Source organism: Podarcis gaigeae (assembly GCF_964106915.1).
Source record: "Podarcis gaigeae genome assembly, chromosome: 10".
In the NCBI taxonomy this organism is placed as follows: domain Eukaryota; kingdom Metazoa; phylum Chordata; class Lepidosauria; order Squamata; family Lacertidae; genus Podarcis; species Podarcis gaigeae.
This window is the reverse complement of record NC_139686.1, coordinates 71,992,650-72,006,881: the sequence shown is the minus strand read 5'-3', so window position 1 is coordinate 72,006,881 and position 14,232 is coordinate 71,992,650. Positions and strand designations below refer to the sequence as shown.

Below are 14,232 nucleotides of genomic sequence, written 5' to 3'. Positions count from 1 at the left end.
CAGCCCTTGGAAAATGTCTCTGTCAGCCCACCTGGCTTGTGCATTGCAGTTGGGAACTCCAAGTGCATTGATGGAGTCACCAGGATTGAAGACCTACCTGAGTGTATGTAACACCCAGTCAGACCTGAGGACTCTCATTCAGACAGCACACTGCTGCTTGTATTGATACAAATTTCTGTACAGTACTAGCAAAAGGAAGCTGAAACTGGGAGGTGAATCAACAGCAGAGGAGCAGAAAAGAAGCCAGTTACTGCACATTGGGTCTTGATAGTGGTGATGGGAGTTCAAGAGTTTTCTAAAGCAATAAACCACAGGCTTCCTACATTTCTCTACTTCTTTCTGCAGCTGATAAATTTAAAGAGTAGAATTTAGCATAGTTCTGCCTGCTCCCTGCTGACTAGAAAGGCTGTGCCAACAGCCAGTGGGTCTGGAGAAATCAGGCTTAGAAGTAATTGTGCCATTGCTTTTTGGGGAACCCCAAACCACCCCCTTGAGTGTGTGTTGTGGGAAGACACAGTATAGCAGCAGATCAACCACATGTCATTGTTTTGTAGCTCTAGGCCACTACAGCTTAATTGTAAACAATTGACATATAGCACAGGATCCTATAGAGTTGCTATAAATAGCAAAATGCCAATATGATGAAATTAGGGACCCCGTTTTTTTAAAAAAATCAAAACTCTGCAAAGTAATGAGTTGCATAAGATTCTGTTGTCCTTCTGGAATATCTTTTGCATAAACTCTTATTAAAATAACAAAAACAAAAGCCAACAGGAACTTGAGTATGTGAAACTGGGAGACTGCAACTACCTATTTAAAATCTCAGGGTTTCCTCTGACCTTTGGCCCCCAACCCACCAAAAACATGCCCAGTCTTAACTCTTGCTATGGCATTGTCAGTACTTCTAATATAACTTTCTTATTTCAGCTCTGGGTATGTCATAGTTGGATACAACCTAGATTTATTTCTACAGATATTTGGTGTTATAGTGGTAGAGGTGTCATCAGTACATGGCGTTTTTTGATTGACCAAGATCAGTTCTGTCTGCAATTCTCCTCTGAAATGGCAACTCCAGGGAATGTAAACAAAAGCACATGCTGTGTAGTCTAATAAAATAATTCACGTAGATGATAGAGCAATTGCCTTTAAATGTTTCCCCTGGAGGTCCAGAGCTTGGGATATGCAGCTTGGCCTTGATTAACAGCATACGTTTTAAATTTCAGTCACTTAATGGAAGTGTCAGTTATACTTGCATTACTCACTTATTATAGTGGCCACCTAAATAGCAGGTTAAGTTGTAAAGTAAGGGGGAAGCATGAAATTAATGACCCATTAAAGCTGAGAAATGCCTGGGAAGATCCTTTCTATCTATTGTTAATCACAATTGCCTGGAATCGAGAAATAACAAGCACTGATGGAGAGCGTTAAATGTAATTGGAGAGAGAGAGAGTCAGAAGGAGAGAGAGAAAAGAGAGAAGAAATTTTACTACCTTTTAGAAAGCTGCTACTCTGTTACAGCTAGACCTTGTCTAGATTTACTCAGAGGCTGAGTCCAAGTATCAAATAAGCATCAAAATAATTTTTGATGATATGCAAAGTAGCAGAGTAGCTTACAGCCAGGTGATTGATAGCTTCTTTGTAAAGGCTATACAATGTCCAGACTTTTAATATTCAAAAGAACTTTACTTTCATAAATATAAACATAAACTTAAACATAAAGGTTTTTACTTTATTATACATACCATGTATAATAAATGTAATATAAACAATTATTTCTCAAAGAATAAGCAAATGCTATTCATTCAAGAAACTGACAGTTGTATCAATTACCCCCTTCACTTCTTTCAGTAATTCCAGGACAAAGGGTATAGAAATAATTAAAAGGAGAAAAAAAATTGACAAGATAAAGGAGGGCAGAGGAAAACTGCATTTTTCCTCCTTGCAGTGCTGGAAATGAGGGCATGCCCTCAGAATAAGCAGACTTCTAAAAATAGAGCTATCATTAGCACAAAGTTTATTGAAAATAGCTTCCAGTTTGAACCCAGGACTGTTGAACCCATTTCCTTAATGAGTCTGGCATGCCAGGAAGTGTTTATATTGTCCACATTTAATTGGGCCATTTGAAGATAGGGAGTAAAGGTATTGTGTCAAGCCAGACACTAATGGGAGGTTGCCCAATTAGCAGAGTGACCCTGTTGGATGCCCTGCAGCATATCAAAACTGTTCTCCTCCAGATATTGCAGCTGCTGACTGCTTTTTGATGGCAACTCCTCCTCCCACATCTGTAGGTATTTGGCACCCCACACGTTAGGGTTCCTGTTTGCCCCAACTGCCTCAGAACCCTATCAGGCTGGAGGTCATTTGGGCTGCATCTTGTGTGCCTGTGTAGCCTTGCCAGCTGACTTGGTTGACGTGCTTGTCGGTGTGCTTTGCAGATATCCTGACAAAGGGCTTGATGATAATTACTGCCGCAATCCAGATAATAAGCCGAGGCCGTGGTGCTACACTCTTGACCCAAACACCCCCTGGGAGTTTTGCACAATTAAAACGTGTGGTGAGTTTCATGCAAATGTTTATTGTGACTTTCCCCTTTCCTTAATCTAGGCTATCTGAGATTGTCTCTTCACTGCGTGACAACCCTCTTATATTTTCTGTAGGCTTCTGTCCTGTTCCTTATAACAAGGATCCCCTGCATTGTTTGGTTGTTCCCCTGTTCTCTTGCCTAATATGCTCTCCCCAGCCCTCTTGGTGCATTTTATGTGTAAAAGACTCCTCGTGCAATTTCTGGGGCGTGGGTGCTACATTTCTGGCCTTGCCCTCAGATCACACAGGCTCCACCAATCCCTCTCCACATGCACAAATTTCCCTGGAAGCTGCAGGCCTAATAATACAATTAGTCTTGAAAGCAGATTTTAAGGGTAACAGCTCAGAATTTATGAGACAGAGTTTGCCTGGGCACAAGCAAAGGTGCATGTACAGATGAGACCTAGAAAATGCCCAAGCATCCTCTGAAGCATTCTATTGAAGGTTGTAGTGGTAGACAATATCTATCTTCCCTCTAAGCACACTCTGAAGCTCCTGTGTTGCCCCAGAGTTCTTGAAAACCCAGTTTAAAAACAACTATATTAGATCAATGCTGCTGCAGGTCTCCTGAGGTCAGAGTTCTTATTGGTGTGGGAAAAGATAAGAGATCCGCTTCAGCATACATCTAGCAAATCCTTTATCTTTCCCTGCAATCCACTTAAGCAATGCAATATGTATGAGACCTTGCTATTTAAGGTAACAAATAATATCTCAGAATCGACTGTCTAGCAGTTTTTACTTTTATGTTAGCAATTAGCATGCTAAACAGTGCTGAAAAATCTCTCCTGAGAATGCAAACATCTGGTGCATTTATTGCCATCTGGACTTCATGCTACCTGAATGTTTGACGTCCAAACTAAACTGATCAAAGACCCGATCTTGCTTAGACTTGGCATGTTCCAAACATTTTGAGGCTGCTTCTCTCTTCCGTGAGCCTGAAAATGCTAAGCTAAAGAGCATTTTACCTTCTCTTGGAGTGGTAATCTATTTGCTCATGAATCTCATATAGGAAAACCAGTTTTCTAGTATTATAAATAAATAGTTTGAACGACAGGTTTAGGTTTATTAAATTTATATATTGCTGCCCACAACAAAAAGTTCCAAAGTGATTTAAAATGAGAATAAAAATACAATAATAAAAACAGATAAACACAGTGAGGATAAAAAACATCCAATCACTGGTGCTGCCTGAATGCCTGGGGAAACAAAAATGTCTTCGTGGTGCTGGAACATTAACAAAGTTGACACCAGGTGGGCTTCCCTGAGGAGATGACCTGCATGCTTGGGGTTTCTCAGGCCTCCTTTGTCCTGTTTTACCTTGGGTGCAGGTGTGCACTCGTTCGCCAGAGTGCAGAAATAGTGTAGAGAGATATACACAGTGCTTTTTCCCCCTTCAGGGGTCCTCTCATTTTCTTACTCATATTGAAATACTGTCCCTCAAGGAGGCCAAACTTAGATTCACAAAACGTTTAGGGGTATGCATACACCTGCGTACCCACAGAAAAAAGCACTGGAAATGCAAGATAGGAATTGTGTACAACCAGTAGAAGATCTTTGCCATTTTAAAATATACTGATTTACTTGTGGAATCCTAAGAATCTTAAGGGGAATTATTCTGTCTTTTCTGTTCCTACATGAATTTGCAATTCACAAGCTGTAGGTAACAGGGCATTTTTTTACAAGTGGCTCACGTCAGGAAATGACTCTGAACCACTTTGTCAGGAAATGACTCTGAACCAATGTGATCATAAAAAAAGAATGCAATGGAAATGTACAACTGCCACACAAGAAAATATTGATGCCCCAGTAGGAGTTTGAATGTCCTTGAATTGCATTATTGCAGTTTCCTTAAGGAGTAGTTTGATATTTTTCTCTGCAGTAACGTTTGGTTTTTCTGATGTATTCATTCTATGTTACAGCTCCTTCCTAACATTTCTACAAAAGTACACAATATGTGATGTAACTAATCACTCTGCTGCAAAAACATCACAGATTGTCATACACTTCTGTTAAAGACAAATTTGCTTTTGCAAATGGTATACAGTACTCTCAGTGATGACCATTAGTATTCTAGAGGAGTCAGGAAAAAATAATGTTAGATACAGAGAGAATCCATTAGCTTAGTGGTACAGCACATGCTTTGCACTCACTTCCCATGCTTTACTTTGCATGAATAAGGTCGCAAATTCAATCCCTTATATCTCTAATTATGTTCCTGATGCGGCCTCAGTTCCATAAACATTTCCAGTTATCACAAATTTGTAAGTAGTAAAAATAAGCCTTGTGCCTGCCTGCCTGAGTGACTCATTTGAGGAGCTACCATTTTCCAGAATTCTGTTCAAAACAGTCCACGCCAGACTGAGGGCAGCTTGCAGAGACATCTGCAAAAGGTCTTGAGACAGAGAAACGTGTTGGCTTTCCAAACATATTACTCTAGGGAGAATTTGATATCAGATTTACAGAAGCACAGCCACTCTTTAAAGTGCACAAATATTAGCTTAATAAAGCCATTAGAATATTAAATGTAGGAATGTATTCATTTAAAAAATCAGATACTTTTGCGTTAATCCATAATTGTGCGTGATCTACATAGAACAAATCTAGGATGCCAAAACACTGATTTGTGTGTTTAATTTTCCATGCGCAAATACTCTTTTGACTGAAGTGGAACCAGGGATTTAAGTAGCTAGATGGGTTTATAATAGATTTCGTCTTGTACATGTTTATATGACTGGGGTTACAACAACAAAATATGCCTCTTGAAGAATTACCTTTGTATTTACCAGCAGACTTTACATTTAAAAACTAATCTATATTCCAGGTTAGACAGTAGACCCTAATTGTGCAAGCAGATGTGAACCCACAAAATCTTATTGACTTTATAAAGTTTGAGCTATGGGTAATTCAGGCCAGGGTGCATAAACACAGTGCCTTTACAAGGATTCCTAGTATTCTGCTCTTTGAGAAGCATGCTGTTGCGCAGCACAGGGAGAGAAAGGCACTGTGAATTGCATTCTGGGAAACTGCAATCTAGCAAACAGAAACCTGGTGTTTAGTGGTGTTCCTGCTTATGTCCAAATAGAAGTACAGTGGTACCTTGGTTTAAGAACATCTTCGTTTATGATCAACTTGGATTAAGAACGCTGCAAACCCGGAAGTAGGTTTTTTGGTTTGTGAACATTGCCTTGGAATAAGAACATATTTTGCTTCCTGTTGAGTGTGTTCCATTTGTAAATTGAGTCCCCACTGCTATGGGAAAGCACGCCTTGGTTTAAGAACACTTTGGTTTAAGAGCAGACTTCCGGAACGGATTACGAGGTAATCCAAGGTACCATTGTATTAATAGGAAAAACCTTGGAAATGAAATCCATTACTGTGTTGCAGAACAAAATCTTAAAACAGTCACAGAATCACAGTAGATAAAAGTCTTTCTCATGCAAAGCAATTCAACATTTGAACTGATGGAATTCAGTGCTAGCCTAATGTAGAAGTAGCTATTAGCTAAGATTCATAATGCTTGAGGAATTTAATTTCTGTGAAGTCCTGTGTGGACTAACCTCCATCTAAATTCACACTTCTCCAAGTTGTAGTTATCCAGCCAAGTAATGTATACAAAAATGGTTGTGCATATATATGCATGTATTAGTGAAAATAGCTTACACAGGTGCGTTATATTGGGGGAGGTGGCCTTGCTGATTTTTCATATTGGAAGAAAATTGTACTAAAATGTTATTGAATTTTCATGGAGACTTTCTTTTTTAAAAAATCACAAATTGATGAGGAAAGACTGAACTTAAGATCTGAAAAATGAGAAATGTGCAATATTTTCCCATCCATATTCAGAGCAAGTCTCACAATGTTCACTTGGACTTGTTGCTTAGTTGTATAGTCGTGTCCGACTCTTCGTGACCCCCCTGGACCAGAGCACGCCAGGCGCTCCCGTCTTCCACTGCCTCCCGCAGTTTGATCAAACTCATGTTGGTAGCTTCGAGAACACTGTTCCACCATCTCGTCCTCTGTCGTCCCCTTCTCCTTGTGCCCTCAATCTTTCCCAACATCAGGGTCTTTTTCAGAGAGTCTTCTCTTCTCATGAGGTGGCCAAAGCATTAGAGCCTCAGCTTCAGGATCTGTCCTTCCAGTGAGCACTTAGGGCTGATTTCCTTAAGAATGGATACGTTTGATCTTCTTGCAGTCCATGGGACTCTCAAGAGTCTCCTCCAGCACCATAATTCAAAAGCATCAATTCTTTGGTCATCAGCCTTCTTTATGGTCCAGCTCTCCCACATAAATATGCATAATATTGCAGCCTAAGGGGTTGCCTTGTTTCCTAGGACCCAATGTATCTTTTAAGTGGTCTGCAGGAATCAAAGGATGAACTGTAGAACATTCCCCTTACATCAGGTTGACTTGCAGGAAGGAAAGCAACAACCATAATAATAATAATAATAATTTTTTTATTTATACCCCGCTCTCCCCAGGTGGCGCTGTGGGTTAAAGCCTCAGCACCTAGGACTTGCCGATCGAAAGGTCGGCGGTTCGAATCCCTGCGGCGGGGTGCGCTCCCGCTGCTCGGTCCCAGTGCCTGCCAACCTAGCAGTTCGAAAGCACCTCCGGGTGCAAGTAGATAAATAGGGACCGCTTACCAGCGGGAAGGTAAATGGCGTTTCCGTGTGCGGCTCTGGCTCGCCAGAGCAGCGATGTCACGCTGGCCACGTGACCCGGAAGTGTCTCCGGACAGCGCTGGCCCCTGGCCTCTTAAGTGAGATGGGCGCACAACCCCAGAGTCTGGCAAGACTGGCCCGTACGGGCAGGGGTACCTTTACCTTTACCTTACCTCCCCAGCCAAGGCCGGGCTCAGAGCGGCTTACAAACAATAATAGAAACAAGAAGAAAGATTACAACTTTAAAACAAAAATAAAATACAACATTAAAATAATGGAACATTAAAATATTAAAATGTAGCCTCATCACAGGAGGAGAAGGAAAAGAAAAGAAAAGAGAGAGAGAGAGAGAGAGAGAGAGAGAGAGAGAGAGAGAGGGAGGGAATCAAATTGGCTCCAAGCCAAAGGCCAGGCGGAACAACTCTGTCTTACAGGCCCTGCGGAAAGAAATCAGATCCTGCAGGGCCCTGGTCTCATGAGGCAGAGCGTTCCACCAGGCCGGAGCCAGTGTTGAAAAGGCCCTGCCTCTGGTCGAAGCCAATCTAACTTCTTTAGGGCCTGGGACCACTAGGGTGTTGTTATTTATGGACCTTGAGGCTCTCCGTGGGGCATACCAGGAGAGGCGGTCCCGTAGGTACGAGGGTCCTAGACCGTGAAGGGCTTTAAAGGTCAAAAGCAGCACCTTAAATCTGACCCTGTACTCCACCGGGAGCCAGTGCAGCTGGAAAAGCACTGGGTGAATATGCTCCCATGGCAGAGACCCCGTGAGGAGCCTCGCTGCAGCATTCTGTACCCGCTGGAGTTTCTGGGACAGCTTCAAGGGCAGCCCCGCATAGAACGAATTACAGTAGTCAAGATACCATGTCTATCTTTCTAGCTCAGAATGTTGTGGACAGCTCTTCAGCAGCAGCTGAGACGAGAGAATGCATCAGAGGTCAAGGAGACGGGTACCGTGGAACTATAAGCACCATATGGAGTGGCATTGAATGTCAGCCTTGGGACTCTCAGACTCCTCATCAACACAACTTCACATCGCAGAACTATAAATGCAAGTGAGTAGGGCCTCATGGGTGTCACCATTTTAATGGCAGTGATTATGACTTGCAGAATCATTATTAATCTTCAACCCAATAAATACTCATGTGACTTGTAGAGTGTGGTATAAAACATACTTTACTGTCATGTCAAACACTATCTAGGAATCGTAGCTATGTTTCTGAAGTGTTGCTTTTGGGACAACTCACCTGAATCTGATTTATATAACTGCTCCATGTTTGGTGGACTCATTTCATGGATCCATGAACAATCCAATGTGGGAATCTTCAGAGCCTTTTTTTCTGGCCTGCAAAACTGGCGCATAAGTTGTGGTGTATTCATAGTGCCTGATGGTGTCTAGTACCAGCTTCTCACAGTGTACCTGGCAAACTGTAGTGTGGTGGTTTTATGTGTGTGCACATGGACTATGTATACTGGTGTGATGGAGGCACACCAACATTTCCAGTAAGAAAGATGGTAAAAAAGTGAATTGGTCACAGGTTTTGGAACTAGTTGGGAGAGGTGTTAAACTGTCACTCAGGGTTTTTTCTGCAACATGGCTTTATCTTACCTTGAACACTAAAACTTCCTACCTTCTCAACTCTCTGATATTTTTAAGAAGCCACTGCTCCCCCCACAACACCCCCCCCCCATTTCCCAGTTGTCTGAAAGTTCCCTTCTCCCTTCTAGGGAACCTAATACATCTACAGGTGAACTAGTTGAAATGATGCAAGCCCCAGCATCAATTCTTCCCCTCCTAATTAGGATTCCTGCTGCTTATAGAAGCTCTGGTTGTGTGGAACCATGATCCCTTGTAGCTGCTCATTCTTCAGCTCTTAAATTGGCTGTCTGTGTCCTATGAAAGGCTTCGGTCACCTGTCCATGTCAGAAACCTTCGCCACAGTAGCAGCTTGATGACAAGAATCTTGTTTGAGGGTAAGTTATCCTGACTTGATAATATGCTACGGTTTTGTGAGAGTGTGCTTGTTTTTCAATGCAGGGTGAATGGGTGTCCAGTATGATTGTTGTTACCAGTGCTTTACTTTTACTAAAAATCATTAAAAATTCAGAACTTTCCATCTGGAAATGCTCTATTTTATATTCATGCTAGTGTAGAATTTAATGTCTGAAAATATGCAGGATAACATATAGTTTCTTCCCCCTTAGCCCCCTTCTTGAAGGACCAGCTTTTGCATCGACAATAAAAGGATTGGGTAATGAATGCACACAAGTTCAGACAGAGGTGCACAGTGCTTGGTTTTGCTCCCAAGAGTGTCTTTCTGCTAGAATTGGAAGGCTGACTCAGTGGTGGTTCCAGACTGTAAGGGAACCTGAGGAAAAGGGTTCGGGAGGCCTTTCTAGGATGGAAAGATGATGGCCCACAAATGAGGCCAGGTGAGGCAACCACCTCAGATGGCAGGATCCAGTGGGGCAGCAGATCTTGATGCCAATCTTTCTCCACCCACTGCTTGTTCCTGATGGAGCTCTTCCCTCCCTCCCTCCCTCCTCCTTCCCTGGTGGGCAGGGGAACACCTCAGGTGCCAAAATGTCTTGGGAAGGCCCTGCTTCTAGTACTCTCAATATTAAAAATACGTATTTATTGTTGAAGCAGCTCTTTTTACATCGTGACTCTGAATGTTTGGGGAACTGTGACCAAAAGCACTCAGCAAAAAGTTATTTTGCTTACCCTTGCTGCTGTTTCTTTTCCAGGATGCATGCAGAATGAAGCATCCCTCCTTTGTGCCACCTGCACACTTCTGAGACATTTACTGATCCTGTGATGTGAATGGCATGGTCTAAGTGCTGTGCAACACTCACATGGTTTCTCCCTTGGAACACCATGTTCATGCACCATTCAGAAACCTACTTTTGCAGCTCAGCTTCCATTTTCCATCTGAGAAAGAACTTATTGGCACTAGCAACACTAGTGCAATGAAGCATATATAGATGCTGGAGAACCATCCTTATTAGGCTAATGGTGTTCTAATAATCCAGCATTGTTGGTTAATGTTACATGAATGGGAGCTGTTGTAAGGGACATATTTCAGTATCTTTTGGAATACAGTATTCATCAGAATTTGATAGGTGCCGTCATCTAGCTGTGCACTGGGATAGATAAACAGTCTGAAGTAATTTTGCAGCTTGTCTGGCTGGAATCAGTTGAAATGGATTTGTCCCAGAAAGACCCCACACTGTGACCAACTGTCTTTTATTCTTTCCTTCCTTTTTTACTAGAAATTTCATCTACTCAGAAGCATTGTTGCAAATAAAAGTCCCATGTCGTTCATCAAGGGTGATGGTTGGGAGTGGCGAATGCTGCCTGCACTCAGTTGCAACTTAGAGTATCAGCTGCGATGCAACTGGTGTTGTTTGACTGGAAGCAAGTCCTTGTGGCTCTGCCATTTTCATTCCATGCTGCTTTGGTACCAGGCTGAGATGCCACGGTTGCTACAGCTTGTTTGATTCTCATGTGTATCCAATAAGCACCGGCTATGCTCTGCCTCTACAGTCAGAGGCAATAATAACTTCTGAATACTAGTTGCTGGAAACCTCAAGGGAGAGAGAATGCTCTTCTGCTCAGGTCCTGATTGCGGGTTTCCTAGAGGCCTCTGGTTGGCCATTGTGGGACTAGAGGGGCCATTGGCCTGATCCAACAGGCTCTTCTAATGTTGACTTCAAGTGCCAATGAATTTTTTGTGGCATGGTGGTGAAAGTGTGCTTACATATGGGATAATTGTATTCCAAGTTTTGCTAGCGAGATGGATAGGCTCCAGCATGGTGCTTACTAAAGGATTATTTTTTATTGTGGTGAACCTGATATGTGGCGGTGCTAGCTAAGTACAGCACAGTTGTACATGCATGATATCACCCCCCTCATGTTGACTGCTGCAATGTGGGCTTTCTGCGCTGCATGCCAGTGTCCATGGAGTCACGGTGATGATGGAAATAGACTGTGATAGCTCATAGAACTCTGACTCCTGTGTGATCTTAGCCAGGGATCTCTTGCGAAGACTCCCACAGTTCCACTGCAACAGCCAGCAATATGGGTATATGCTTTGTGTATTTTCTGTCAGTGCTTGCTTTCTTGGGGGGACGGGGGAGAAGGTCTCGGTTGGACATGTGATGACACACTGTTGTTTTCTTGCACTGCAGAGCTGAAGGTGGACCAGCAAGGAAGGATCAAAAGAAATCCTATTATAATTTTTGCAAATGTAACCAAGTTCCTACTGTCTTTTATGTGTCATATTTGTTAAATAAGTTTTTTATGTTACTATATAGCTGATGGTAGGAAAATGTGCATTATGTATGGTGTGTGGACTTGATCTTTTTATTTTGTATTGCATTAATTATTGCCATATGCACAGAAGAGTCTTTTGGCAATGTTATGAGAATTGATTTTATAGTATTTGTAGAGCGACTCCAATAAATGCATTTTTCACTTCTCCTTTCTATATTCCTTTGCTCAAATTAATTTGACAATTGCCTAGGTGAGTGTTCCACTGGCACTGTAAAGCACTCCAGGAGCCAGGTGCCATTCCTCTATACACTTTCCTAGAAGTAAGTCTCATTGATTCTCAGTGGGCTTACTTCTGAGTAGACATGCTTAGGATCGTGCTGTAAAAATGGCTATATTGTGCACAACGGTTGCAGGAAGATATGCTTGGTGCTGGGCAGCCAAGGAGTCCCTTAACTGTTGCAGGTGGAGGTGGGACATGAAGCTTTTCTCATTGTCTTCTTCTTCTTCTTCATTAGCCACAAACCATTCATATGGAAAACTCTTTCGAAGGGGACAAGCTTTCTCTCCTTGTACATAACCCATTGTTTTACCCACTTGCCCGTCACTAGAACAAAAATGTGGGAGGGAATCCCACACTTGCCTGGCTATGTCATGATGGCAGGCATAAGGCAACAGTTTTGCAGTCACAGCCTCAGTAAACTGTTGCTAGAAATCTGATCTAGTCACTGGTGAAAATGAGGAATATGGGAATGCTTTCTAAAATGGCACATAGGAACCTGAATAGGAAGCTGTCTTATGCTGAGCCAGACAACTCTGGCTAGCTCAGTATTGTCTCTGCTGGCTGGCAATGGCTCTTCCAAGATTCAGGTCAGGGTCTCTCCCACCCTAGGATTGAAACTGGCACCTTTTGCTTACAACACCCCTTCTGCACCACTGACTTGTGGTCCTTCCCCTAAATGCAACATGATCCCTTGGTAATTATTGTTGCCTTGGTGCTGTTTCCTGGGCAGATCATTGAAGACTTTACAGATCAAAATAAACGTAGATCAACAAGGCTATTAATAGAGCAGCTGTCGCAATTACTGTGGACATTAGAAATATGGTGGGTGGGTCCATTTGGCTCTGTGAGCCTCTGGAATTTAATCCCATTTAACTTGTAGAAGGGTGAAGTACATGCCTTTGGCTGCATATACTTAATTGGCAGCAAGTCCAAATAAAAGCAACTGGACTTCTGAAAAGCCAGGCTTTGAGCTGGTGGTGCTTGGATGTTAGAGTTGAGAATTAGACATCTATCTTCAGACCACAGAATTAAAGCCTTAAAACTATAGAATAAGGATGTAAAAGTTTTATAGCAGTCCTCAGGATTTTCACCCTGAAAATTGTTCTGCTACAATCAATCGGTCAGAGCCAGAGTATGTGATTTCAAGTGTTCAGCCAAATATGTGTAACATACTTTAAAGAAAAGCATGCACGGAGCTGAATGTATCTCTTTTTCCAGAATAGTGAGCCAAATTTCATAAATTTCACTTAAAGCTGCACTAATATGGAATATCCTCTACAAATCCTTTCTTGAGAACCTCTTTAACCCAACTAGGAAGGAAATGGGGGATCTGGTCCTGTAACATGTCTCAGACAAAACACTCAATTGACTCCCTTAGGAGTTTTGATTAAGCACTTTAGAAATATTAGTCAACATTTGTCATTGAGCCTATTTCCTAGGAAAACTCCCTTTATTTTTGTTTTTGTTTTTTAAAGAATACTGGAGTACTGGGAAAGCTCTACAATGCTACCCTGGTTAGTTTTAGTTTCCTGTTGATGTTACATTTTCCAACGCACATCCCCCCCCCAAATAATAATACAGAACTGTTGAAGATGTGTGTCTGTGTAAACGAGGAATGGGGATCTTGTGGGCATCCAGATGAGGATGAACTCCAACTCCCATCACCTCTGACCAGTGGCCAAGCTGGCTGGGGCTTGTTGGTGTTCAGGAACATCTGGAGGGCCATAGGTTCCCCACCCAAGGTTTAAGCAATGGAAAAGTCAAATACACAGAGCATACATTCCATTCAACTTGAACATTGTGGCTCTCATGGCTGATCTCCCAGCCAACGCAAATTCTGCATTTTTGAAGATTCCCTGTTTCCTTACAATTTCTTAAAAATTGCAGTGAATGAAATATTATGTCAGAGATAGTCATAGTTCTTTCTTCTGTTAGACTGTCTGATGAAGACATCTCATGTTAATAAGACTGGGCACACATTTATTCTACCAACAGTTATCAATCATTATTCCAGATGGCCAAAAAAAGCCTTATGAAATTGAAGACTCAATTGAACTTGAGTGAAGTTTTCAGGAGAATGGAGAGTAACACTTACATTTCAAGAGGTTGACAGTTTTAATACAAACTGATACTTTGTTTTAAAGAGAGTCCCTAATGGTTAGACGCCAATTCAAAAGGTAACACCTGTATAGGATTTCTAATCACATTTCTCATACTCTTGGGTTTCAGTTTCCTAATTAAATCAGTGATAAAACCAAAGGGGCCCTACCCCTATAACCAGATAGATCCATTCACTCTGAGAGGGGAGCGGCTATTGTTGGCATAAGCCTGAAAGCAGAATTTATAATAGGTTTCAGATGGCTCTGATCCCAGTTCACATGAAAGAGTTTGTAACAGGTAAAATACATTTGGAGCAACGGTGGCCGAAAGATGGA

At 42.1% G+C, this 14,232-nt stretch overlaps 1 protein-coding gene across 4 annotated transcripts in view; it reads left to right on the top strand.

Moving 5' to 3' along the window:
• The window catches only part of HGF (hepatocyte growth factor), a 56,686-nt gene that overhangs the window by 26,253 nt on the left and 16,201 nt on the right, over window positions 1-14,232 (top strand). For all 4 annotated transcript variants that reach the window (XM_083701493.1, XM_083701492.1, XM_083701491.1 and 1 more), the window contains exons 7-8: window positions 2,436-2,554; window positions 8,122-8,296. In XM_083701493.1, coding sequence (XP_083557619.1) covers window positions 2,436-2,554; window positions 8,122-8,296 — 294 coding nt within the window. The remainder of the gene's footprint in view (window positions 1-2,435; window positions 2,555-8,121; window positions 8,297-14,232) is intronic.